A 24,743-nucleotide genomic window follows, 5' to 3' on the forward strand; every position below is an offset into this window, starting at 1 on the left:
AACACTTTTAAAAAATTTAATCCTATTCAAACAGAATTAAAACAACATATTGCATAGGTATCTTAATAGATAGTTTGAATCTTTTTCGACTGTTAAATTTTTTTAAATTTATGGACAATCATAACAAAAAAAAACTTCTACATACTAAAATATATATGGTGCACTTTTTTTATTGTAGAATTTTTCCTAAATTTTTTACTGAATCACTATTCTCACTACGTCCATCGAAAATAACTCATGGTAAACATAGATCATACTATAATTAGTATTCAAAATAGAACAAATATATAACACAAGGCAAATTATACAGATGTTGCAAATTTTCTAAGAAGTTCTGGGGTTTAACATCTGAATCAAAGATTTTCATCATTTCCCTTTACATTTCATCATCTGAAGTTCTGTAGCAAATTTATTATACAGATATATTCAGATGATATAATAGTACATCTGTAGCAAATTAAATATTTAACACACAAGGCTAATATACATAATGTGCTATATTAGTGTATAGTTGAGATATATTGGCAGTAAAACTTTCCAATTTTCACATGCATAATCCTGATAACGCTTAACCCTCCAATATAATTAATTTGACTGGAATTGTAATGTTGATTGGGCATTGTATCCTAATGACCGTCGGTTTACTATTGGCTTAAAATTATAAGAAGCTAGGAATTGTATCACGATCAAGCACTAAACCTTGCCAATCCAAAAGCTGAATTGGTCATATATAGAGATAGAGTCACTTCTTTCTAGTGTGATAACCACAGTACAATCTCTTCAGGTCTCCCAATCTAGTACTTCATTCAAAGACCAAGCACATCCAATTAAATTTATATTTTATTTCAGAGAGATTTTCGAACAAGCAGCTATTAGTCAAACACACTCCATCACATGACCAAACTACAAATATACTAACTAAAGCTTTTTTATACTTTAGTTGCTTGTCTGTTTATTTGTTGTTCATTTGTACAACTGTAGCTATTAGATTCAGTGACACACGATCCTGTTGAATTAGTTCTGCATAAAGAACAATTGTTCTGATTATTCAATACATGATCTCTTATTCTAAATACTAATTATAATTCTTCAAAAAAAATACTAATTATAAATTCTCCTAACATATATGGTTCAGTTTGTACATTTGAGGTATCGTTTAACAAGGTCAATAAAATGTCAAAATGGACTTCCATTATGCACAATACTATATATTTAAGAACATTATATTACCAGGTAAGGTGGCACCTTGATTAACAATATTTTCTAATATTTATTTAATTTATTTACATGAGACCTCAGACCTGAGATCTAGAGATGACACCTTGGTTAGTTATTTATTTAATTTATAGTGATATAACACTTAAAAAATTATTAGACACCTTAGCATTAGTCTATATTTTATACTAAATTTTCAAAATGTAGCAAATAGCAAGACATGAGTAAAGCATCACAAATTTGAAACTTGTAATTTGATATTAAGGAACGCTAAACACAAATGAAAAATTAAAAATCATGTTATTAATAATAGAATATACTAGCTAATTAGTTATTAAAAAAAATGTACTAACTAATGAGAACATGTAATTATATGTGTGGTAATCGTTATTAGTCTTTCAATAAATATATCTTTAGAATTGGCACATATAAGTCTACATTAGTGCAATTGTTTTAGCTAGAGAACTTTGATATTTTTTTTTCAGGTATAATAATTCTAACATGATTGTTTTAATAATAAAGTACATAATACACCCACAAAGCTGACGATTTTGTCAAACAAAATAATTACACTAGAATGAATTACTGTTTCTTCTTATGATATATTGAAACGAGTTAAAAATAATTGTTATTGATATTTTCCACTGGAATAGTTGTTATTTTCTATCAATTTTTGAAATAACTCAAAATAGTTATTCGTTGTTATTCTTAGAAAATTTCCTTCCAAATTTAATTTTCCATTAATATGAGGCGGACCAAACGGGAAACCCAGTCACAACACCACTCATATTATTCTTCCCGGCCGGAACTCCAACCACAGAAGACGACCCCATCGACGCAGAAGACGAAGCCGCGCACGATCGATACTCCGACTTCGTTTTCACTGAAAGATTGATAATCCCGTTCCTTTCCCCATTCTGGTCTCTCAATCTGTAACTTAAGAAATGTAAGTAATTCTCCGGTAGGTACCCACCGGAAAAGTCGGACACCGGAACCGAAGCAGTTCCGACGAGTCTATTTCCGATCGCCGTTCTGCAGTGTACCTCGACGGTCAATGCCGCAGCGTGGTGGACGGCCGGTAAGTCAAGGACGAGTTTCTCATTCCAGTTTGGGTTGCTACCGCCTTTGGTATCGATCTCGGTTGTTTGGAAAACGTTTCTGCTATTGGATCGAACGATGACGAAGGCGTTTTTCTTGATAAATCTATTGTCGATCCTGAGGCTTTCCCCTGATAAGATAGTCATTTCGATAGTTGGCGATGATGATGATGATGATGAGGAAGAGTAAGACTTGGCCATTGTAGACGTACGTAAGTGATGAATTTTGTGAAGCTCTGAGGTATATGTATTTATGTTAGAAAATTAATAATTTTATAGGTTTGTTTGGGAGGAAGGTTAATGGAAAAAGGAGAGAAAGAGAATATGTGGTTCATTTTTATGAACTGCTACGAAAGTTCCTAACAAACGCGGTCTTTTTTAAATATGCTCATTATTAATCTACTCATTAATTATTAAAGACCTAGGCTATGTTTGGTAGGAAGGAGGGTGAGTTGAATGGATGGAGAATATAAAAAAGGGTGAGGAGAGTAATAATTCTTTTATATTATTTGGTAAGAAGGATATAGATTGATTGAAGGATAAATATATGATTATTAAATTATAAAATTGTTATTTTTCCTTATAATTATTTTTTAATAGGAATATTCTTTTTTAATAATATTTATTGAGGATATTTATGTAATTTATAATAATTGAATAAGGAGAGTTTCAATCCTTCTATTAGAGATTTGAGTAGATTTGCTATCATTTTACCTCTTCTTTCTCTACAGGGATTTGTTATCTCCTCCCACCTCTCTCCCTCCTCTCCTCTTCATCCCTCCACTTCTCCCTCCTACCAACATAGTGTTAAAGGTGGTGTTTGGTTCACCATAACTCTAATGGATAAATATGCTCATTATTAATCCATATGTAACATGGTTACGTATTAAATGATGTATTCTTTATTATAATCACACTTTATTATAATAAAAAAAATAGGGAAATTTTATAGTGTATTCCCTTAAAAAGATACATCGATACATCTCTATTTGTTTTAGTATCTGAAATAATTTTTTAATCAAATTTTTTCTCATGGTCATATAAATTATACTTATTTTAGACATCCTGCAAAATTTTAAGAAATTCAAAAAAATTGAACACGTCGAAAATTGCGTTCAACCAGTACACTCATCACTATTTTATTTTATACACGTGTAAAATAGATTGTTTGAACATTGTTTCTTATATTGTAAATTATTCTAAATTTCTTAAAATTTTGTTAGATATCTTAAATAACTATAATGTACATGAATATGAAAAAAAAATTAGATTAAATTTTTTTTCTGAATGCCGAAACAAGTAAAGAGTGCATTAATACATCTTTTTTAAAGGAGTACATTGTAGAATCATCCAACAAAAAAAAATAATATTTTATAAAAAAAATAGTTATATAAGTCCAAAGCCTATATTACTCTGTTTTTTTAATATTTAATAATTATAAAATAAAATTAATAAAGTTATTTTAATTAATACATATTTTATTTCATTATATTCTCATATAAAATAAATATAATAATTTTAATTATAATATTTATTTTAATTAATTTTTATTCCATTACATTACCGTTGTTCTTATCATCCTGATAATCATGATGCGGTATTCAAATGACGTATCTAAATTAAAGAAACAAAATGTATAGTAGTTACAACGGCACTTACACTGTGAGTAGGGTAGGGACGGTTGAACTAATGTAGTCAACTCAAGACCCATGTGATTTACAGGACTTTTTTATTATATTTTATTTATTCATTTATTTTTGGTGAGAAAAAACACCTGAAACAACAAACAAGTTTAACAAACGTTCATTCTACTCCCCTGCCAAAGTCAATAAATAAGACTATTTCCATGTAATTTACTCTTCAACTACAGCTTGTTACATTACCTTTAATAATGTAACGTTCGTTAGTTTTGTTCATTATATATAGTTTTGTTCTCATATTAATTCCTTGTTTTGGTTGGTTTCTCTGTATGCAAAATTTCAACAATATATGGAACTAAATATCTCTTCTATACAAAATACATAATTTTTTATTAATAATAATAACAATGTTATAATTTTGGTTATAGATGTATTTAAATCTTCTCCTCCAATATAAAAAAAAAAAATACTATTATTATCATTAATTTTTTAATATAAATTTAATCACATTAAAGTAGTATTTATTTAAATATTAAAATTTTATTATGGATTTAGTTTGGATTAGCATAATGGAGAGAGAGAGTTTGATTTATTAATAAGAAATTTGCACCAATTCTAAATAAAAACTTAAATGTATAGTTAATATAAGTGGCGTTTGGTAACACTTTTTTAATCAGTTTTCTGTTTTTAAAAGTAAAACTGATTTTACTTTTCAATTTTATAATTAGAAATCAAAATTTTAAAAACAAAAAAAATCACTTTCAATATTTTTTTAAACAGTTTTTTTTTTTCTTAATCAATCTTTTGGATTACGACCAGACCCGGACCCAAATCCCCTCCCCACGGCCCTGGCGCTGAACCCGGCTTTTGACTTGAACCCAAATCCAACCACTGACCTAGATCCGACTGAAATAAAATCAAAAAATAAAAATAAAAATAAACTTTACAGAACACACTTTTGTTTTCTGTTTTTAAAATTAAAAAATAAAAGTAATTATAGAATGCATTTTTGTTTTTTAAAAATAAATTTTTTAAAAACAAAAATTTTACTTTTATTTTTTAATTAAAAAATTAAAAAACAAAAGTGTTACCAAACGGCACCATAATTTAATTCATTTCTCAAATCTCAATTAATAATAGTTTAATATATAGTCCTGTTCAATACATGGAATATGGATTTATACCGGAAGACATCTGCGGATGGAATCAAAGTTTATAAGATAAGAATGAGGAACATTTTGTTGATCTCGTTTATCAAAAAGAGATAATATATATATAAATAATTAAGAATTTATCCCCGGCCATGATACGCCCTTTCACGAAGATTACGTGCTAATATATATATGACAAATGTTACGTGCAAGAAACTTATATGTTTAAGTTTTTTTTTTTTTAGGTGTTTTGATTTTTGAAGGTTAGAACAAAAATACTATATAAAATTTAATTAAATAAATAATATTATTTTATATAATAAAAGAATATTTATTATAAAGTTCTATACAAAAAAAATATAATAGTACATTTTTGAAAAAAATAAATAAATAATTACAAATGCTCAAAGTTTTTAGAATAATTTATTAAAAAAACGTTTAGAATAATTAAAGAGGCTTTTTTATTTTTACACTTTAAACCATTTTTTTTCTTTTTTTTTTTTTTTTTGCTTTTTTACGGAATTCTACATAGAAAAAACTCCTATTGCAACTAGCGCTGCAACCTAAATTGTAACAAAAAATTGTACAGAAACCCCTATTGCAACTAGCGCTGCAACCACTTTAAAAACCCAAACCACCGTAAATTTGAAAAAAAAAAAAGTTAAAAAAATAGTATATGGGGTAATTCCCCTAAATTAAATAGTAAATGTATTAAAATAATAATAATAATATTTTGAAAATTAACCGAAGAAATTTGTAGATTTTTAAAAATGAAAAGAAAATACACATATATTTAAAAAAGAATGAATATTTGCAGCGAAATCCTATTAACATTTGTAATTATTACACATATGACCTTAATAAAAAAAGTAAAGACAAAAGTATATGTTAAGACTTTATTGCAGTCGCACCTTTTTTGATTGTTAAGTATCAATTCAAAAATATGTGTCGGCATATTTTTTTTTGGACGAAGTGATTAGAATCATTCATGAATTTACGACGCAGACATTCGCAACCGGTGCTGAAACTTTCTCAAATTAGGATAGCTCATCGTCTAACCGCAGAGCATGCATGTTTTGCCAAACTATGGGTCGCTAAATTCTCAAAACGAGCCACATCGGATAAAACTGCTCCCGAAAATTTAGACAATAAAGTTATAATATCTTCTAACAATATTCTTAGCTCATTGAAATACATCTTCTTACTGTTGATAGCGGTCACTTAAGCTAACAAATTTGAATAAACTGTATGTCTAAAAAAGAATATACGTATAACAAAATTACGTGATAATATATCGTCACATGTTTTTAAGTTGATATTTAATATCTAATAAAATACAATAAAATTACGTGATGAAGTATATATATTATATTATTATATAGTCTACTGGGATTTATTAATTTATGATACAATGATTTAAAAATTATATGCCTTCATAAGCCAAGTTGGGTTAACAATATAGAAAGTAGAAACAACTCATCTTTTTCTGATTATAAATTAATTAATACAGTAACGAATCCATTATAATTCCAACTGGCTAGGAAAAATTCAAAATAAGAAAATACAACAAAACGAATATTTGAACTCGGAAAAAGAAAAATAGGATAAGGACACAGTAAACTTTTATAATTAATTAGCTAGTCCAAAACGAAGCTTCTTTGAAATAAGAGAAATACTAATAGCATATCCAATGGGAAGTACTATTTAATAGGTGTTAAAATACACACATCATCATTTTTTCATTTCTCTCAACTCGGGTAACATATATTTTTTTACAAAAAGTTGTTCCAATGGTAGACAACCCAGCATTTCCAATGGTAGTTGTATAAGAGCATCTTCAATGAGGATTGTTCATTAAATTAGTTGTCTTGTCACATACGACATGTGGTCCAATTTTAGATTAATTTTATATAAAGTGTTGCTAAATATAAACAATGACCACGTAACAGTTTTTTTTGTTCAAAAATGGTTACGTTTTAAGTAAAATTATTTATTTAATGTAATATGAGACCATGGGATAATTTTTAGAGTTATCAATTATTAGAATATTTTTTGTAAGAAAATATGCTAAATCTTATATGGTTGAAAGATAAAATAAAAACAATAATAATATTTTAGAATGTTGTGTGTAATTTTAACAACTATAAATAGTTAGTGTCTTATTGGAGATACTCTAACAATTACCAAAAGTATATACATTTCTTTTATTTTTTATAAAAAGTTATTTTTTCACTAAACAAAATAATAAAATAAAATAAAAAATTATTTGTCAACACGTACATCGATTTTACTTTGAGTTAATTGCGGTAAAACTTCTAATACTTTCACTTTGTTAGCAATTAACCCTCAAAACTTAAATTTTAGTGGCGAAATTTCCAAAACTCGTATTCTGTTAGCAATTTTCCTTTTCCATCTATTTTTGAGTGTTAAGTGTCATGTTAAATTGTACACATGGACAAAAATATACACATGACACAATTTTATTGGAAATTTTTACACCAAAAATACAAATTACACACTTTATTACATATAAACCTACACACGGTTAAAGCAACTTTTTTACCTTTTCTCTATATTTTATTACACATATACCACATACACATCACATCTATGCACCAGTCACGTCAACTCCCCTATCAACCATCATGCATCCCTCAATCACTTCCCTCTCTCTTTTTCTTTTGTTTTCCTTTGATTTTTTTATTTCATTTCAGTTTTTTTTTTTTTTTGAAATAACAAATAACCTCCATTGTTGAACCTTAACTCCCCACGATTCCTCAACCATTTTCCCTCTCATTTTTGTTCTTCAAAATTTTTTCAACTCCCACTAAACCATCCCATAACCTTTTTCTCTCTTTCTTTTTGTTTCCCAATCTTTATATAAAATGGATGTGACTCGTTCTTCTTCATCTCTTTCCCCTGTTCAAAAAAATAATTCAAAATGGGTTTGAAATCACTAGCTAATAAAGCTAAGGGAAAACGTCCTTTTATTGAGGAGGAAGACTCTGATTTTGCTCCTCCATTAACGAAGCGTGGGAGAGCTCCTCCTAAGAAGAAAACAAAGGTCGGTGTGCAAGAAAAAATGGCTGAAGATGTTTATGGGAAAAACAATAATGTTGGTGCTGCTGTTCGAACTGAGGTTTGTTTTCGGTTTCATTTTCGTTTCCCCCCATTTTAAACATTTTCTTGTATTTCCATTTCATCGTTTTGGTTTTTTCTGGTTTGTGATATTTTAGGTTTTTCATTTTAAAATTTCGTTTGGTTTTCTTTGGATTTTTAGGACTTTAATTTTGTTTAATCAATTTTATTTTGTTCTTGGGTTTGGCATTTTAGTTTGTTTCTTATTACTTTCGTTTCATTTTTGTTGTGTTTTATGTTCTGTTTGTGTTTCTAGTTTTTTTTAGATATTTTGAAACATTTGTTTTTGTTTTAGTGTCTCTAATCAGTGGGTTTTAGTTTTTTTTTTCTAGTTTTTTAATAGTTTAATATGTTTATGTATGATGTATTTTGGGAATATTATTAGGTATAGTTGTTTGCTGTTCTTTTTTAGGTAACAATTCGATTTAGATGTTTGTAGTTTATATTCGTAGAGTTGTTTCTGCTTGTCATTGTTTTTAGTTTTTTTATAGTTTTATTATAGTTTGTATAGTTGTTTATTTACAATTTATATTTATTGTTGCAAAATAGTGTTTTTTTAGTTGCATTCCAGGACCTCTTTCAACTTCCGTTGTAATTCTTCATAGTTACAATTGACTAAAATGTAATGTCCACTAGCTTCATAATTTTCATAATTCATTCGATCATCAAATTGTCCATTGCAGAAGACTAGGAATGGAATGTTTTTTTTTCCTGTGATTTTGAAATTGTTATTAGTGCAAGGCAACGATATTGAAACTGGTTTGATTCTGTTATGAAATAGAGTAGAAACTTACTTCTATTTTCTTCCCTTTGTTCAAGTCTTATATTTCCTGTTCTGATTCCTGCTTTTGTCATTTTTATTTATTTTATTGTTGTTAATAAACTATAATAAAACTAAAATGAAACTATTAAGAAACGTTTAAATTTATTTCAGAAACTAACTATTTCTCAAAGTGTTTTCTCCTTTTCTTATTTCCAAAATAAATTCTTGCAAACAATTGAATTAAACTAATATAAAATAATGATGCAACTGTAAATCAACTTGAAAAACCACAACACTTAATTCAATTTAATATAGTTGTGGTCATTGTGCTTTTTCATCGGTTTTATTTGAATCAGATCAATTGAATCAATAGTTGTATTTTTCTCGTTTTGGTTTCATTTTGGTTGTTTTGCAGTTTTGAAACGAGCGCGTATTTTCATCTTCATGGTTCGCTCTGTACAGCTGAAGGCTTAGTGCATGTGATATTTTTGTAAATATTTGTATGTGGACTGTAGAAATGTTTAATGGGCCGGCCCAAAGTATTTTTGTAATTTTTTTTTCCTTTTTTGTATTTTTCTGTTTTTTTCCCATTTTATTGACCCACATAAATAAATAAAGAAAATTAAAATAGAAAAATATAATATCTGTTGAAAGTTAAAATTTCAATTAATAAATAAAAGAATTAAATTAAAAACTTAGAAAGAAAACCCCTAATTTGGGGAATCTTAAAAATTAGAAATCCCATTTCTTCTTCTTCACTCAGCCGCACTAGCACTCTCTCCCTCTATTCATCACACTCAAGCATGATTGGTCATGGTGGTTCTCCAGCCACCCTAGGCCAGACCGACCCCAAAATCAAACCCCCAACTTGATTCCTTTATCCTTCTCTCTCTAATCCTGATTCCTCTCTCTCTCCCCCCACCCCCAACAAGAGCTATGTTAGAACTCATATAGCAAGACAGATGACGACCCTCTCTTTGTCCCATTCCTTCTCTTTTTATCGCCTGAACACAAATGTTCGTCAAGGAGGATTTGGGTTTTGCACGAACACCGGCGATGGATTGTTTTACGCCTGGATGAGATTTGGGATCTCGCTTCTTGCCCCTTCGATTGGTAAGCTTCTCCATATTGTCTCATCTTTCTCTCTCTCTTTCACTTAATTTTTGACAGATATAATTGTTTTATTTGAGATTTTGTTTCTTGTGGATTTGATTTAGGTTTTTGGTTACTGGAATTTGAATTTGAGATCTTGGTAATATTTTGGAGAATGCTTGATGAGGTGGAAAGCTTATGTGCCAAAATATAGAGATGTTATACCATTGGAGATAAAAGAATGTTATTCTTGAAATTTGCATTGATGCCACACAATGCCATTGATGCTGTGTTTTTTTTATACAATAAAAACTTAAAAGTGCAATATATATATATAATAGTTTAATAAAGAAAAAAAATTATATATAATAATGTGTGATATCATAATTATAGCATTTTAAAAAGGTATTATACCATTGGAGTGTTTTTAGGTGAAGGTGTCAAAAATGATATGGAAGAAAAATAAAATAAAATATTATATTTTGGATGATGTGGAGATATAGAGCATCTTCAAAGAATGCTACCATTGGAGATGCTCTATCGATAAATGTTGCAATGTAATAATGTTGAGTACCTTAACGTGTTAAAATATATAATTTATTGAAATAGAGGAATGTCATGAAGTATTGTGGTGTCTAGTACTCTTATGATGTATCCTTATATAATTAGTTAGTAATTTTTTATAATCATTATTAAAATAAAATAAATGGAATCGAATATTAAATTATATAAGTATATCTTAATATATATTGATAGGTGACATTAACCATAATACCCTTTACATTTCTCATTGAAATAATATATACACACTTGCACAAGTTGCACTCCACTCTTTAATAGTACTAACGTATAATATTAATAGTGATATAAACAGTATTGATTTTCCAACATATCCACTCTCTTTCATTATCTTATTGTGACAACTTTTATTTCTATATGAGAAAATATATATCCTTCAAAACTAAATCATTCCATTATTATGATCAAGTAGTGGACCAAAAACAGGAAAACCAGTCACGATCCCACTCGAGTACTTTTTACTCGTAGGAACTCCAACCACCGAAGCCGTCGACGAAGAAGACGAAGCCACGCACGATCGATACTCGGGTACCTCCGCCGCCGCAAATTTCGTTTTCACAGACAAATTGATAATCCCATTCCTTTCACTTTCCTCATCCCTCAGTCTGTAACTCAGAAAATGCAAGTAATTATCAGGTAAATATCCACCGGAAAAGTCTGATATCGGAACTGTAGCCGTTCCGACGAGTCTGATCCCGGTCATGATTTTGCAGTATACTTCGACGGTCAGTGCAGCTGCTTGAACCGGCAATTCAAGGACGAGCTTCTGGTTCCATTTTGGGTTACTCCCGCCATTGGTGTCGATCTCCGTAGAACAGAAATCATTTCCGCCAATGGATCGGACGACGACGAAGGTGTTCTTCTTGATTGGTCTCCGATCGATCTGAAGGCTTTCACCTGATAAGACAGTAATTTCTACAGCTCGCGATGAGAAGTTAAAGTTGGACATTGGCAGATCGATGGGGAGGAGGAAAATCGAGTGAGGTTATTATAAGAGAAAATTACTGAAATATTTTAAGTGAGTTATTATTTGGTTAGTTTGTATTTATAATGTTATCTGTACACGCGCCGTTGATGTTGATGGAAAGAAGTTTTTTTTTCTTCTTTTTTTGAGTAGAATAGAAGAAAGTTTTTGAGTTGTCGGGAAACTTCGTACGATAATATTATTCTATTACTTTCTATTGGCTTATTTGATTGCTGCATTATTTTCTTGATGAGTCATTCAAATAATTAGAGAATTCTTCTAAATTAATTAAAAACTTATTTTTTTCCAAAGAAAAACAATAATTAATATTATTGATAAAATAATAATCTCATACACACTAAAGGATTATACATCCCAAAGAAGAAAAAAAAATCTAACTATGCACTTTTTAAAAAAATAATGAAATAATTTAAAATATTTATTATGTACTTTTATCATTTAAAAAAATTATATATTATTATTGTTTATTTTATAATTTATTTTTACAATATTATTAGAACATCTCCAGTTTCGTAGTACATCTTTTAGCTAACATACAAATAGGGGTGAAAATCGATCGGTTATGATAGGTTTTTACAATTTATAACCGACCGGTGGGTTACGATTTATATTTTGCGAAAACCGTAATCGATCGTTTAGAAATTATAACCGTATAAAACTGACCCTACGGTTTTTAGCGGTTTTCGGTTTGGCGGTTTATTGCGGTTTTTGGCAGTGTTTTTAGTTTAACCATTTTCTATTTCAAAAACCGAAACCGAAACCGACTGCCGAATTCGGTGATGACGTGGAACAGGCTCAGTTTTAGGTATAGGCGAACTAGGTTTGTACTTAATAAGGGTGCACATCGCGTAAGTTTTAACGGATTTTGAGTTTTTGAGTTTAGGTTTTTCGAGTTCGAATTTTGGAATCTTGGAACCGAACTTGCACATATGAAAATAGGGTTTTCAAGTTTTGGGTTCAGATAGGTTGGGTCGGGTTTCGGGTTAGACTATGGTTTTTTTTTTTAATATCACTTTTTGAACAAAAAAAACTATAAAATAATATAATTATACAATATAATTATTATATATACAGACATATTACATAAATTAACACATTAACAATTTAACACACACTCACATATTAACAATTAAATAAAACATATATTTAGATATAATATATATACATAAAAAATACTAACCGGGTTTCGGGTTTTGTGTTTTCAAAATATTAAATCTGAACATGGCCTAGTACATAACTGGGTTACACCCGAATCGAGTGTACTAATATTGAAATTCGATTTTTTGGATTTTTTGCGTTTTAGGCCAGGTGGGTGAGTTTTGGGTTTAATGTGCACCCCTAATTAAAGCCTAGGACCCACCTAGCTTAGAGACCCAAAAAAAAATTCTCTTTTAAAGTTATATATTCTTTTATTAATTTTAAAACATATTATGTATTTTTTTAAATAAAGGCTCAAAATTTTATTTTTTTTTCATGACACATTATATTTTAGAGTCGGATCCTGGAGAGGAACTATAATAGAAAATACAATTAGAGCTACAATAATAAAAAAAATTATTTTAATTTTTAAATTATTTTAGCTACATTTAAAATAGTTTTAGAATTTAGATGAAAATTTTAGAGCTTTTGTACGTAGGAAGAAATTAACCGTAGACCTAAGACTAGAGTTGACGTGGTAGTCAATGCACCTACCCAAAATTAGAGGCTCCAATTGTTTAGGAGCAAATCTACAAAGTACAAACATGGCGCGCGCGCGCGCCACAAGCCACTGCCTTACTCTACACTACTCTACTCTACTCTTAGTCTTACTAGTCAACCCACAAATTTACAACACCCATTTATTCTTATTTTAATTTTAAACATTTCATAATCCATCACCTGACCCCTCCAACTCCCAAGTCAATCATTTATCAATAAATACGAAACAATTTCCCCACAATTTTCCATTCATCTTCGGAGAAGCTCGATACAGTCATTTAAATTATTAATAATGCATTATTGACTTGAATATATTATGCAAGAGAGTCTCTCATATATTTTATCCATTTGGATAAATTAATTATGAGAAATGCTAAAGGAGTGGTGCCTAGCATCCTTCTACGTGTCAATATTATTATTAGTCCAACTAAGTATCAGGTTCCATATAATTTAATATAATAACTTTTAGGGAGCATCGCTAACCAATCGCAACGTGACATGTCGAGAAGGTGCTAAGCACCACTGGTGCCTAATAGCCATGCTCATTAATTATCTACCAAAATTAAAATTGATTGGTGGAAATTAAACAGATTTTTCCAATTAAAATTCATCATTATGATTAGATAGAATATACATAAATGGCTCTATATACTAACATAGATGCATCACGAATATGTTGATTTATCTTAGCATTGGTATCATATATAACAAATATTTAAAACAATATTTTTTTTGATTGAATATTTAAAAAAAAAAATTAAAATATTAATATGCAGTAAAATTTAATTAATTTAAATTAAAAACATTGCTATTATATATAGGTAGTAGTATTTTGTGAATAGTTAATAATTTTCTATAATAATTATTAAATCAAATATATAAAATATAACATTTAATTATACTTATAATAATAAAAATATATTATGGTAGTGTTAATATTACTATTACTAGTCCTTACACAATTTTTTATTTTATTTTTACTTCTTCTCTGTATATATCTCATTGTTTTAATGTGTCATCATAACTATTAAAACGTGACGCATGCGCTATAGCGACAGATATGTATGTATGAGATCAATGCATGCATACGTTTAATTAGAATTGACCAATTCAAAAGGTTAAAATTAAAGGAAGATTACTAAAGACTCTTGTTTAACGAAAGTTCAAACAAAAACAAGGGGGAAGACAGTTTCCAGGTGGGTGCAGTGCAGACCAGTACTAATTAAGGTCAATTAGTATTATATATACATAGTATATTTAATATACTATATATCTTAGTCCTTTTTCAGTTGGATCAAAAGCTAAAATCAATCCTCTCTAACATGATTTTGGTTAAAATTATTGTTTTCTTTAACAAAAAATCAAGTATATATTATATTGTATTATTAATATTATATATATAAAAAAAAAAAAAAAAAAGAAGAGAAAAGTTAACACACACTTGAAGGTGTTAAACAAGTGCATTTTAATACAAGGTGACACGTGCATATATATATATTTATATTTGTAGGTTTGGTATCACATATAGATATTTTGAGATATTGGCAACAAAATTACTTAAACTATACCCTTTGTAACACTGTACAGAGCATATTCTATATTGGTACACCATTTAACTAAATTGGTATAGAATCTTCAAACTATTTCACTCTTATGACACCTAATTATGCACTAAATTTTATACTATTAATGGTGTTGAATTTTGAGTTTATATACTAATTTGGTGTACAACTTTTCCTACTACAAAATATATTTTAGTGTCAGTGTTAAACTGACACTTATACCTATAGTGTCAGTTTTATAGAACTGACACCTATTCCATATTGATAGAAGGTATAGTGTTTGGTGACGGTTCTAAACCGAGACTTTTCGACATTAGTGTGACTTATGGATATGCAATTTATTTTTGCACTATATGTCTCGATTTAGAACTGAGACCACAAAAAAAAAATTAATTCTGGACGAGTTTCAGCTATGTTCTACTTCTTCAAAGATTTACCACAATTATATTGAAATCAGGATTCCCCACAATGAAACTCGGAACTAGATACAAAAACATCATCGTCGTCGTCCGCCTTAAGATCAACAATAATAAGCTTATCAAGTCGTTAACAATAAAATAAAAAGAGAAAAAACTCTAACAACAACCTTAACTAATAAGGTCCAATATACCACCGGTTAAGCATCAAAGAATTTTAAAATTTACTAGATTTCCAAACCAAATGAATATTTGACAGAGTCTACTTATTAATGACTATCAGTCTATGATCTTCCAATAAAAATTGAAAAATATCAACCTCATTATTTAAATAATAAATAAGCGAAATAACACGAACTTTTGACACTCTATCACTAAGGATATTGGAGCACAAAACACACTGGTATTAATATATAGTAGATATGAGCGACAAAGAGAAAAGTTATGACACTCTTGCAAGTTTTGCTTGACTCATACGACAAAATACCAACTACCCAAAAGAGAACAAATGATCCTCGCTAGTCTTCAAATCAATAACAACTCCTACTAATCTAGTGCAAGAAGACTATTATTAAAATAATAAAATAAATCAAAATAATGAAAACTATTGCAAACGAAATTAAAAATACCTAACAAATAAAGGACATGACAAAATTGTGTACCAGACTATTACCAGACACCCCCTTTTGACAATGATTGATCCCTCTCTTCTCAAACAAAGCAACCTGATCACCAAAGCATTGCCCTAAACCGTGTGAACCCCAATCAATAGATAACACCTGAACTTCCATCGAAGACTCAACGGAGCACAAATCACTACTACAAAAATGATCTTTTGCTTCAGTTTTTAAGTGACATATAAAAAATTTGCATTAATTGATATAACCGATGGTATAATCGTAGATGCAAATAATCTTATTTTTTGCTTCACGTAGTAACCGACGCTAAAAGACTTTAACTTCGGTTCATAACCGAAGCAAATAGTAATAGACTGATGCAAATTAGTTTTTTGCTTCAGTAATGAACCGAAGTAAAAGAGTTAAAAAAATCAGAACCACCACCACCACACCCCATTGAACCACCACAAATTTAAAAAAAAAATATATATATGAAACCAAAACCATATTCAGGTTACAATCCCAAGCCAACAGATTTGAGAAGAAAATTAAAATAAAAACAATATTCATGAACATAATAACAAAAATACAATTAAACCTAAAAAAATTATACAAAATACAACCTAATTTTTTTTTTTTTGCTACTGCCATGAAAAAGCTCCATCAACCTAAAAAATTAAAAGAAAAATATGAGAATGATTAAGAGAAAGAGGGAGAGAGAATAATTTCAGTAAGAGATTAGGAGAGAGAGAAAGAGAAAAAAAATGAGATGCTTACCTATACGTGACGATGGAGGGAGGAGGAGGATGGTTTCATAGTCATAGAGTGGGCGGAGCAAGCTCTGTTCGAATGGAGCAAGTGCGTAGAGTCGACGATGAGGGCGGAGCTCGAATACACACACACACGAGAGAGAGAGAGAGAGAGAGAGAGAGAGAGAGAGAGAGAGAGAGAGAGAGAGAGAGAGAGAGAGAGAGAGAGAGAGAGAGAGAGGGGGGGAGGGTTGGGCGGTGGGTGGTGGTTTTTCAAAATGGATAAGAAATGGGTTGGGTTGTGTTAGGGTTTCACAAGTTAATTTCGAAATAGGGAGGAAATGAGTTTCAATGTGAATGAAATTTGGGGTTATTATATTTAGATACAAAAATTAAATCTTTTTGCTTTGGTAGATAACAGTCGCAAATATTTTAACCTCTTTCTTCAATCGAAGCCAAAGAAATTAGTGTCTTTTTTTCACCGAAGTAAAATGTAAAAGATAATTTCTAAAATTTTCACTTTTTCTCGATTTTTCTTTTAGCATCGGAGTAACAGCTGACACTAATTGATTTCTTTTAGCTTCAGTTATCCTCTAAAGCATAAAACCTCCGCCTATTTTTTGTGTCGGTCAACTATTTTGGGTAGACGCGTTGACCAATGCAAATTAAGCTTTTTGTAGTAGTGAACCTTACCTCCAACCCACATACATCGCAGTCAAGAGATCAAACAAGATATACCACCGAAAAGCCTCTGGGAGCACCATAACCATCTCAGATTCTTAGCATATGATCCCCAACGAAAGTGATCCCAGCCGACTAAGAAGAGCCAAATGATACTGCAAAGGTCCATGGATTCGCTGAGCGACACCCCACAAATCTACCCCAAAACAAAACTACACAATGCCATTGAAAACTGGAGGATAAAAAATCAATTGTCAAAGGGAAATCTTAAAAATAATAAAAGAACCCAACCATGAAATTCCCTATCAGAGAATCAGACATTACTCCTGACCAGAGCTCAACTAGAGCCCAAAGAAGGCTGACGAGCCCTGGTCGGAGCAAAAAAAAATTGAAACAAGCGGCTAGTAGAGTGAGATAATCTAGCAAAAAAAATTTGAGATTTTTTAGAAATTACTTAAGAATATTTCATATACTGCATTTCCCATTTTTCTTTATCGTGAAAAATTTAACACAACATTTGAAATTTATATTAGATATGGTCTTAATTAATTAATATACATAAAATATTACTTTATAGTACTAGACAACATATCTGTTGGCCACTTGGTGTTATATATGTAACATGACATAATTTTCAAGTGTTAAAAATAATAATACTACGTACCCATTATATCTAATGAAATGATTTCACATTATTGAAATTAAAGGTATGATTACGAGTTATAATTAACAATAGGCGCTTTTCATTAGGTTAGTCTCTTTTAGAAATGTCAAGGGGCGCACATATATATTTGGCCATTCATGATCATCTGGTTTTGTTGAAGTTTGTTGGCCATTCAGATATAGAGTGCATGAGGCTTCTCGTGTGGAAAACATCAAATAATGATGTGAACATTACCATGCATTTAATTATTTTATAAAGTAATTAATTTAATGTAATAATCAATAAGATAGTTTAGTTATATATATATAGTTTATACACATTTACATTGAAGTGATCGATTATTTACTAACTTATAATTCTGCTTTGTTTTGTAATGGGAAGATTCTAATTGAAATGCTTGTAATAATACAGCAATTGTTTAGAATTTTATACTTTTATTATTATGGTACTTTTCTTCCTTCTTTAATTTTCTCTCCGTCTTATGAGTCAAGTCGATCGATATACTCAATCTATGTTCTCTTCACACCATGCGCGCGGATAAAATATGTATGTTAGGTTCCATCCCTTTTAATGTTACACTATGTTGTATTATAAACTATATAATACTGTGTTGAATTATATTATATTATGTAATATTATATTAAGATAATATTATACTTAATATTGATATGTAAGTTATAACTACTATAAATTTGAACAGGCCTCATATGATCACATTGAGCTCCTATACCTCGTATCTTGAATTCGTACTCAAGCTCAGACCCTAACTTTGGACACGACACGAACTCAGACCCCAACTCAAACTCGAAGATCCAAACCCCAACTTGGATCCTAATCCCAACCCGGCTCCTAAAATCTCGAAGCTTATTCCCTAACCTTATAACTACTTTATGTTATATTCTAATAAACAATAGTAATTTGTTCAATTTAAGCATTTTAATTATAACTTTAAATTATACAAGATAAAATAAATATGATGTCAAAATAATTTTAATAAAGAAAATATTACAAATATTGGTTGTGTTGTGATTGTAATTTAAACAAAAATGAAGATCAAGCCGAAAATTCAGTCAACATGCAGAAAAAACTTGATATTTTACACGTAAATCCGTAAATTGCTTGTTACTTGTAGCCACCTAAGGAGAATATTGATAGCTTGTGAAAAATTAGTGTCTCATAATATATTAAATCAATTTAAATGTGTTTTTCTAAAAACAAGCGTAGGATTATATTATAATAAATAATTAAAACTAGACCTCCTGGTCGTTACATAAAATGTTTGCCGGTACAGAATTGATCGGGATCGATCCATAAACCTGGTGGGTAAAAGTCCACTTAGCGACATTGTGTGCCGCAAAATTACAGTTTCTACTAATATTAGAAAAAGTACAACACATGAAAGAAGGAGAAGACTTAGAACAAAAGGAGACATAGTTCTCTCTAGAGCCCAATGGGACGCCTTCCCATTGAGAGCGTTGATTACTAGCCTCGAGTCAATCTCCACAATAACATAATTATATAACTTAACTTATTAATTTAAATGTGTTAACATAACTTATTAATTTTCTTAAATATTATCATGTTGATAATTTTTTTTTCTTAAAATATTCAAATTAATTGATGTATTTTAGTACATTATAGTATATCATTTTTAACATAAGATCTTATTTCACCTAATGACGGCGAAATGACTCAGTCACTACCCCTATTTTTGATCCAAAAGTCTATTTTTTCAATTTTTCTAAGGAAATATTAGTAAAGGGTCAAATTACTTTTCTTATCTCTGATTCGGTCAACCCAATGTATTTTGAGTAAAAAAAATGAAGTATCCTATTATTTTCTCTCTCCTTTCCAACATCCTTCCCCTCCTATAGATGTCAATATAAAAGCCACTGCTAGAGGGAAACCTCAAACCAGACTCAGAGCTCATTTCATAATTTAATTTTCCCTCTCTCAAAACAAAATTAGAAATTCATTTCAACAAAATTCCCTCACTAGTTTTTTTTTTTTATCAAGAAAAGATTTTTATTAATCAAACAAACTGATTACAAACCAAAAAACAGAGCCAATTTTCCACCCTATTACCTTGTAAAGAAACTATATACAAATATATATGGCGAAAATATTCTCTTCTCCATCGCGAATAATAGAATTCACAATCTTATCTGGAGAAAATCTTCGAATTGATGGGAGATGGATCAAGAAAAATTCCTTCGTCATTATTAGGCCATCAGAAGGAGGAAACGATCACTTCAGAACGACGGAGATTGATACCCAAGGTGGAAGTTACCCAAAGTGGAACGAAAAACTCGTACTCGAATTGCCGGCTCAATCGCCGGCGGTGAGTATTGAAGTTTACTGCAAAACTGTGTTCGGGAATAGACTCGTCGGTGTTGCAAGGGTGCCGGTTTCTGACTTTTCAGGCGGGTATGTGCCGGAGAATTACTTGCATTTCTTGAGCTACAGACTGAGAGATCAAAAAGGCGAAAGGAATGGGATTGTTAATATTTCTGTGAGAACGAAGGTTCCACTTCCACTTCCACTTCCTCTTTCAGTTCCACCCACCCCAACTGAGTACTCCTCTTGTTCGGCGTCGGCTCCTCTGGTTGGTGTTCCGGTGGGGAATAATAGCTTTAGTGGTGGCGTTGTCACAGGGATTCCTGTATGGTGTGCTTCTCATGATCAAAGAAGATTTAATAACTAATAATAAATAGGAAAATTAATGTACTTTTTAGATTAGGAATATTTAAGTTAATATTATTATGTACAATTGTACATGTTCGAGTGAATAATAATGGAATAATTTGAAGACAAATAATTAATCAAATACAGAAAACATAATTAGTTGGGTTATTCTTATATTGTATGTCTTTTATTTTTTTTTTCTCTTTAATCATGTGTACTAAATTAGTACCCATATAATTGAGAGCATTGCTAGAGGCATGAATTATTGGTGTCGTGTCTCATTTAATTAGTTAGCAAAATTATATATAATTATTAAATTAAATAATCAGTGCTATCATACTAGATTTTAGGGGTGTTGATGAAGCCGTTTAAATTGCATGCACCGTTAAAAAAAATGCTTTTTGAAATTTGTTGCGGTGCCGATGCGGTCGTAGTTTAAATTTTTCTTAAATCGTGCACTACGGTGCAGTTTGTGGTTTTAAATTGTTAATATGCGGTTCAAACTGCACCACACTACACATTATAAAAATACTAATTTTTCTATTTATTTAGGTGCAATATGTGAATGCCCAACCTAAAGCCTACGTACTAATAATTGTATAATTGAAACTTATATTTTTTTTCATATTTATTTTTAAGCCTTACGGTATTTTTGATAAACTTTGCTTAAGCTTTATTGTATTTGTGATAGTTTAATTATTGGTGATAATCCAAACTGCAAAACCACACCGCACTGTACCGCACCATTTTTTGCAGTGTGATTTTTTAGCTTCGAGGTGCGAGTGCGGTTTGGGAAATTAGAAAAACCTCATATGCGAGTTGATTTGAAAAAATAGTCAAAAACCGCACCACTCACACTGGAAATACCCCTAATAAATTCAAAACTCATCAATTAAGTGTAATTAAGTGTGATGAGTTACTTACTAGGAAGTCCTAAAAACTCACATGTTAATTATGTCATTTTTTTGTTAGTAGAAACAGTTGAAGATGCATATTATTTGTACATTGGAAAAATAAAAATTCATTCTATTCTTTTGTTTAGTTGTATGTTAAAGTATTGGAATATTATTCCAATAAAATGGTATTTCTACTATTTTGATGGAATGACTATTTCATTTTAAAATAGAAGGAAAGAACATTCAAATACAAGATTAATTGAAGAAAAAAAAATTAATAATTTTTTTATTAATTTTTTTTATATATATTTTAAATTTTATTCTATTTCATTCTTATTTCAATTTTTATTCTTACTGTTGTTCCTATAGTAGATGTCACATTAATTTTAAAATATTTTTTTTTGGGCAAATTAATCCTTGAATTTGTAAATTTTGGCACGATGAGAACGGATCTATTACCGGTGGAACAAATCCGCCTACTATTACGTGTCGACATACTTAGCAGCAATATGAGATATATGAACATTTATAGCAGCAATATGAGACTTGAGCATTATTCATTAATGATATATATTGAAAATGTGGTAGCAATTATTTTATATTTAGTGGAATCAGAATAGATGCAAGTAGACTGTCTTTTATTATGTTGTGGATGATAGTTCATGTAGTTTGTTTTTTTTTTTCCTTTAATAAAAAAAATGGAATTGAAAAACTGGTAAAGCTTACAAAATTGTTGAAGTTTGACTTCAAAATTAATCACGGGCGCCGCCAACGGCATTAATTGACTTTGGTAATAACAAAATATATAAAAGAGAGTTATCTAATTAGAATTTAGAACGAGCTAGCGTGGATCAGATTTGTCATGCATATTGCACGTGAACTATAATTTAATCCTGCCGTCCAAAACGTGTAATTTGTTTTTGCGAAAGTAGCTAGGAAAAATAATTATTAATATTATTTTATTTTAAACGTTTGATTATGTTGAAACAAAAATTATTTTTATCTCAAAACAAACAACAAAAAAAAGGAAAAATTATTTTGTTTTATAAATTGAGAAAGTAGGATATTGAATTAATAAAAAAAAAAAACGATTGAATAACTTATTTGGAAATAAGTAATTAGAAGTGGTCATTAAATAAGTTTCCTTCTCCCAAAAAGAAAAAAGAATAAAATAGAAATATGTAATTAAATTTCATCTTATTATATATTATTAAAAATTTCAAATATACTATAAGATAATACTTAAATAGAGTCACCAAAAATATTTGTACATACAATTTTGTTTTTATTATCTGTCATTCTATTATTTTATACCAATAATTAATTAATTTTCTTGATATTATTTTTATTTTATTTTTTTTTGAATAATTTCATGACCACTAATAAAAAAAAGTTAATGTATTCAACATTGTCCTTTAACCTTATTTACTAAAAAATCTTCATATGAAATATCTTACACGTGGTAAACTTTATTTTTTAAGAAACACTTTTACAATATTTTTGTTTAATGTATAGTGAAACTTGGACATTGAACTTGAGAAATTAATGGTCGTCAAAGATCATCCTTTGATATATTACAATAGAGACAAAAAAAAGTTTATCGACTTAGCCTAAATAATTATTAGTTTTTTAAAGTCTAAAATTACTCCATTGGGAGGTTATTGTGCTCTAATTGGCTAGATGTGATTATACTATCAACTTTTACATTTATAAGATAGTGATTGTCAATTTGTTTTCTTTTAAAAAATTTGCTCTTTTTGCTCTTCTTTATATTTTCTTAAGTTTCAGTACAAGTTGACTGACTTGTATTACAAAATAACTAGTAATAAGTTACCAAATCAATGTGATATGGGTGTGTTATTTTCTCTCTTTTTCATATGTAGATGATAAAAAAAGATGAGATATAAAAAATTATTAGAATTTCTTAATTGCATCGATTGATAAACAAAATATATATATGTTAATACAACATAAGCAACCTTCAAGTGAATAATATTTATCGAAAACTATGCTAACATAGTCATACGAACTATGGTAAAACAAATTAGTGTTATTTGATTAATTAATTGTATAATCAAATGTATTTAAAACCTTAATTTTGTATGTTCAATGTGTTCTTCAATCATTAAACTTACTGGGAATGTATATTGGGATGATGTAATATGGCAGGATGGACTTTGAAGATAGAATTAAGAACCAAGTTAACGTCGATGGTAATGATGAAAGTAATAGTTCTACTACAAAAGTAGAGGAAGGTAAATGTGTCACTCTCACAAAAAATATGGAATGGCATAATTTAGTAGAGAATATTGGCCTATCTTCAAATGTTGAGGAAATAAGGAGGGATATGTTATATTAGGGAAACGTTTTCAAAGTTCGGATGAAGAAAAAACTTCATTGTTAGCTACTCAAAATTTATGAGATTTGGTGTATGAAAAATGTAGTTGAGGAAGGGTGTGAATGGTAATTTCAATAGGTTACTCGAATGGGTTTGCTCAAGAGAAGAGAAGCGAAATTATTGACTTGTATCACAAAATTATTCAAAAAATAATAAAAGGAAAATTTGCGACAAAAGTTCTCAAAAAGTTTAATTTGATACAGATATAAGTTCCCAACTTCGAAAAATAGCTCTAATATTTATTTTTTAAAAATTAAAATAATAATTTAGACTAATAATATTTCCACACGTGACAATTTAAAAAAGTAACCAGTTTAATTAAAATTAGGACTAACGGACAAATAAAAAGCATGACCTTGAGAACTATTATCGCTATTTTTCGAGGTTAGGGACTTATTTGTATCAAACTGAACTTTTTGAAGATTTTTGCCGCAAATTTCCCAAAATAAAAATAATGTAAAAGTAATAAATTAAATATTTGTATAAAACAAGAGAGAGACACCTTATGGAAAAAAAATGTAAACAATTAACTGATATATTCCAATAGTAACCTAGCTATTTTCATTCAAGAAAAAAAAAAGACCAAGCTATTTTCAAAATATAACCTTAATTATCTTATTTTATTTAGTACAATGTATCTTTGTTTTTTTTTTTTTGGTAAATGTATCTATCCTTTTATTTTATTTTAATTTTTTTTAATAAGTTTATATCCTTTAA

General features: G+C 29.3%; 3 protein-coding genes across 3 annotated transcripts; 1 reads left to right on the top strand and 2 right to left on the bottom strand.

The window, feature by feature from the left end:
• Nucleotides 1-1,746: 1,746 nt before the first annotated feature.
• Nucleotides 1,747-2,777, bottom strand: LOC115705018 (BON1-associated protein 2). The gene has a single exon (XM_030632251.2). The coding sequence runs from the start codon at nt 2,511-2,513 to the stop codon at nt 1,956-1,958; it is 558 nt and encodes a 185-aa protein (XP_030488111.2). The 5' UTR covers nt 2,514-2,777; the 3' UTR covers nt 1,747-1,955.
• An 8,028-nt stretch (nt 2,778-10,805) lies between these two features.
• LOC115706662 (BON1-associated protein 2) lies at nt 10,806-11,992 on the bottom strand. The gene has a single exon (XM_030634377.2). The coding sequence runs from the start codon at nt 11,622-11,624 to the stop codon at nt 11,058-11,060; it is 567 nt and encodes a 188-aa protein (XP_030490237.2). The 5' UTR covers nt 11,625-11,992; the 3' UTR covers nt 10,806-11,057.
• Nucleotides 11,993-19,962: 7,970 nt separating this feature from the next.
• Nucleotides 19,963-20,900, top strand: LOC115705073 (BON1-associated protein 2-like). The gene has a single exon (XM_030632312.2). The coding sequence runs from the start codon at nt 20,161-20,163 to the stop codon at nt 20,749-20,751; it is 591 nt and encodes a 196-aa protein (XP_030488172.2). The 5' UTR covers nt 19,963-20,160; the 3' UTR covers nt 20,752-20,900.
• Nucleotides 20,901-24,743: the final 3,843 nt, after the last annotated feature.

This window comes from Cannabis sativa, chromosome 1, assembly GCF_029168945.1.
Source record: "Cannabis sativa cultivar Pink pepper isolate KNU-18-1 chromosome 1, ASM2916894v1, whole genome shotgun sequence".
Classification (NCBI taxonomy): Eukaryota; Viridiplantae; Streptophyta; class Magnoliopsida; order Rosales; family Cannabaceae; genus Cannabis; species Cannabis sativa.

Excerpts from the sequence above, each read along its gene's own strand:
- LOC115705018 (XM_030632251.2), bottom strand. The coding sequence starts at position 2,513 with ATGGCCAAGTCTTACTCTTCCTCATCATCATCATCATCATCGCCAACT.
- LOC115705073 (XM_030632312.2), top strand. The coding sequence starts at position 20,161 with ATGGCGAAAATATTCTCTTCTCCATCGCGAATAATAGAATTCACAATC.
- LOC115706662 (XM_030634377.2), bottom strand. The coding sequence starts at position 11,624 with ATGTCCAACTTTAACTTCTCATCGCGAGCTGTAGAAATTACTGTCTTA.